This window comes from Nilaparvata lugens, unplaced genomic scaffold (assembly GCF_014356525.2).
Source record: "Nilaparvata lugens isolate BPH unplaced genomic scaffold, ASM1435652v1 scaffold8207, whole genome shotgun sequence".
Taxonomy (NCBI): Eukaryota; Metazoa; Arthropoda; class Insecta; order Hemiptera; family Delphacidae; genus Nilaparvata; species Nilaparvata lugens.
In genome coordinates, this window is record NW_024093955.1 from 8001 (window position 1) to 11184 (window position 3184).

Here is a 3184-nt window from a genome sequence, read left to right on the forward strand (position 1 = left end):
CTCTTATAATCTTCCCTTACTCTAGTTGATCAATCAATTACAGTTAAATTATCAATAATTCTAGTTTCATATAATGTAGTATTTTTTTACATTTATTCAGCAAAAATTAAAAAATCATTTAGTCTTTATTGGAGATAGAATAAGTTCTAATTTGTCATAAATGGAGAACGCCTACAGTTACCTTTTTTTATATATTAGGTATTATTTTTTCATCTGAGCAAGTTAGCTAAATATGATTATAAGTGCAGTAGGCCTACAATTCGAAGCGAGTTATCAGGTCTTGTCCTGAATACTGTTATATTATATATTATAATTATGATTTGTGATTGTCAATGAAATAAATAAATAAACAAACTTTTTTATATGTATTTGAACACGACATGCAGTCAATTTAAATTGTACTCATTTATTTCATAAATAACACATCACATGTAATATAATATTACATGTCTAATTTAAATTGACTGCATGTCGTGTTCAAATACATAAAAAAGTGTGTTAATACAAAGCAGCTCGGAATGGATCAAGAAACCATTACCTTTAAATAAATAAATATTTAATTAGAAGTAACCAAATGAATTAATAGAAAAGCAAATATACTAAACTGATACTCCATCCCCCACAGACTAAGCCACGGGATGTTTTTCTTTTGTTTCCACTACTTTGTAATATTATTGATCACTAGCAGTAACCCGTGCTTCGCAAGGGTCTATTTTAAAACTTGAAAAACTGAAAACTTGACGTAATGAAATCTAGTTATTGATCATTGTGTCAGCGGCTATCGATTATTGATTACTCATTATGTTTTATATTTCGTTATTTTCTTTACATTTATTTTTTGTTGTCGCACATATTTATGTGAGTGTATTTCTGTAACTATTGGAAATAAAAATTTGATTTGATTTGATTTGTGTATTGCTGGATATTGGAGAGTCCTGTCAAATTATCAAATTAAGATGTCAAATTATCTCTCAATAAACTCAATGTTAAATAATAATAATTTTTGAATTCTTTTTCAGGGAGTAGATTTCGGTACATTCATAATTCACATGGGAATCGCTTTGATTATAGTAATGTTCTGTGTCCACATCCAACTCAGATATATGTTCCGAAACATATGTGATCTAGGATTTCCTGAGTGCCAAGATATACAAGGTAAGCATATAATCATAAAACACATTGCAGTTTCTCCTCCGTGCTTAAATGAGTATTTCAATCCATTTTATTACATGTCTGGACTTGATATTTTGTACAACTGAGTTCATTTTTTTGAATAAATAGTTTTGTTTTAAATCAATAAAGTAGTTGTAATCTAAGACTATGTTGTCATCATGTATATTTATTTGAAGATTTGGAATTCATGTGGAATAGGTCCATTAAAGTTTTGTTTCAAATTGATAATATTTTTTTAATCTAGTCTATTTTGTTACATGTATACTTCTACTAGTAGTTCTGTGAACAGTAGACCTCGCGCAGTATTCTTATCCACAAGTACCTGATTGAAACTATAGACCTTATGGAAATACAGCAATAGACTGGCTTCTCCACCCATCTGTGTAATCACTTGTCAGCTGATTTATGATGAATAATTATATAGCCTGATTTTTACTCTAATATTGGCGTATGAAGGAGGCTCCTTTTTCCTTTTGTATTATCCTTGAAATGCAAAATTTCCAAAAAACCTTGTATATACGTCGACGCGCAATTAAAAAAGGAACATACCTGTCAAATATCATGAAAATCTATTACCGCGTTCCGCCGTAAATGCGCAACATATAAACATTGAAACATTAAGAGAAATGCCAAACCGTCGACTTGAATCTTATACCTCATTTAGCTCGGTCAATAATGATTTGGAATACAGAATAAACATGCCGAAGTAGGAATCTAAATCTGTATATTGAACAGTTGTATGAATCAAAAATCACAAAAAAGAAATGCCAAATGCAGTGCATTACGAAACCATGGTACTGTACCAAATAAAATTGTAGAATTTGACGATATTATGGGTGTTTTTATCACATTACTGCCGAATGCATTAATGGTATTGAATTACTGTTTATTTTCCAGAATTGAGGCACGAAATCAATGTGTGGCGGAGAGCTGCTGAATCGTTATCCTCATATTCAAAAGATGAAGAGATTGTGCGCATATCGCTTGAGAAGAAAGTGCGAATGCTCATGATTGATCTGAAAGAAAAATTGAATAACAAGTCGTAAGTATATTGCAATGATCTATTTAAATAATGAAATGGATTCCTGGTGATTAAGAAAGCCTCTAAAGAGTGGAAAAGACGTTAGGCAGCTTTCCATATAGGAGGGTTAGTGAAATAGAAAGAAAAATAAAAATCTCAGTACCCTTTATGAATTATTTAATCACAACATGTTTCGGACATTGGTGCCATTTTCAAGTCCTTGGCATCAATCAAGTCCTTTCAAGACTTGAAAATGGCATCAATGTCCGAAACATGTTGTGATTAAATAATTCATAAAGGGTACTGAGATTTTTATTTTTCTTTCTATTTCTATAAAAAGTAGCCCCATACAGAAAAGAGATAAAAAAGGTTAGTGAATATATCCTGATGTTTATGAGCATTGAATGCACTGTAGATGAAGCTTCTCTTACTTTGTTCCAAACTAAAGTAGTTTCTATTGATTCATTTCTTTTTGGTAAGTCATTTTCCAATTTCAAAAAGTTATCTACCATAACAATGATTTTAGGACATCATAATCCATATCATTTAATGAAATGGATGCATACAATGATATGGGAGCATTGATTATGAATAAGAGCAAGCAAGATGTATCAATATTACAAGATAGCTATTACTCATTCTTGATTTTTCATATTTTTCATCAATCATTCAAAACATCTCTGCAAAAAATCATTAGTTGAAAGTAAAATAGCTTTAGTTTTTAGTAAAAAACTCAGTTTTTTGCTGTATAAACTGAATTGCTGCAAGTACTTATACGCATTTCTCTTTACCTTTCAGTGTGGCCATAGACAAATACACTGCTAACCTAGAGGAACTTCAGTCAAAGGTAATTCATTCTTGATTCTTTTCAAATCTTTCATTTGAAATTTGAAGCTACAAGTATAATAGAAATAGAACATGATTAAGTCTATCAGCTGTCAAATCGGAAATAATTCGTTCCCTCAACACCAGTTAAGTGTAAACATGGTC

The 3184-nt window shown here is 30.6% G+C and overlaps 1 protein-coding gene across 1 annotated transcript; it reads left to right on the top strand.

Annotated features, from left to right (window-relative positions):
• Positions 1–992: 992 nt before the first annotated feature.
• On the top strand, positions 993–3041 carry LOC120349092 (P protein-like; the record flags this gene model as incomplete). The annotated part of the gene is made up of 3 exons (XM_039419046.1): positions 993–1155; positions 2071–2215; positions 2993–3041. Coding segments are annotated over exons 1-3 (300 nt in total), but the record flags the coding sequence as incomplete, so codon positions are not given.
• Positions 3042–3184: the final 143 nt, after the last annotated feature.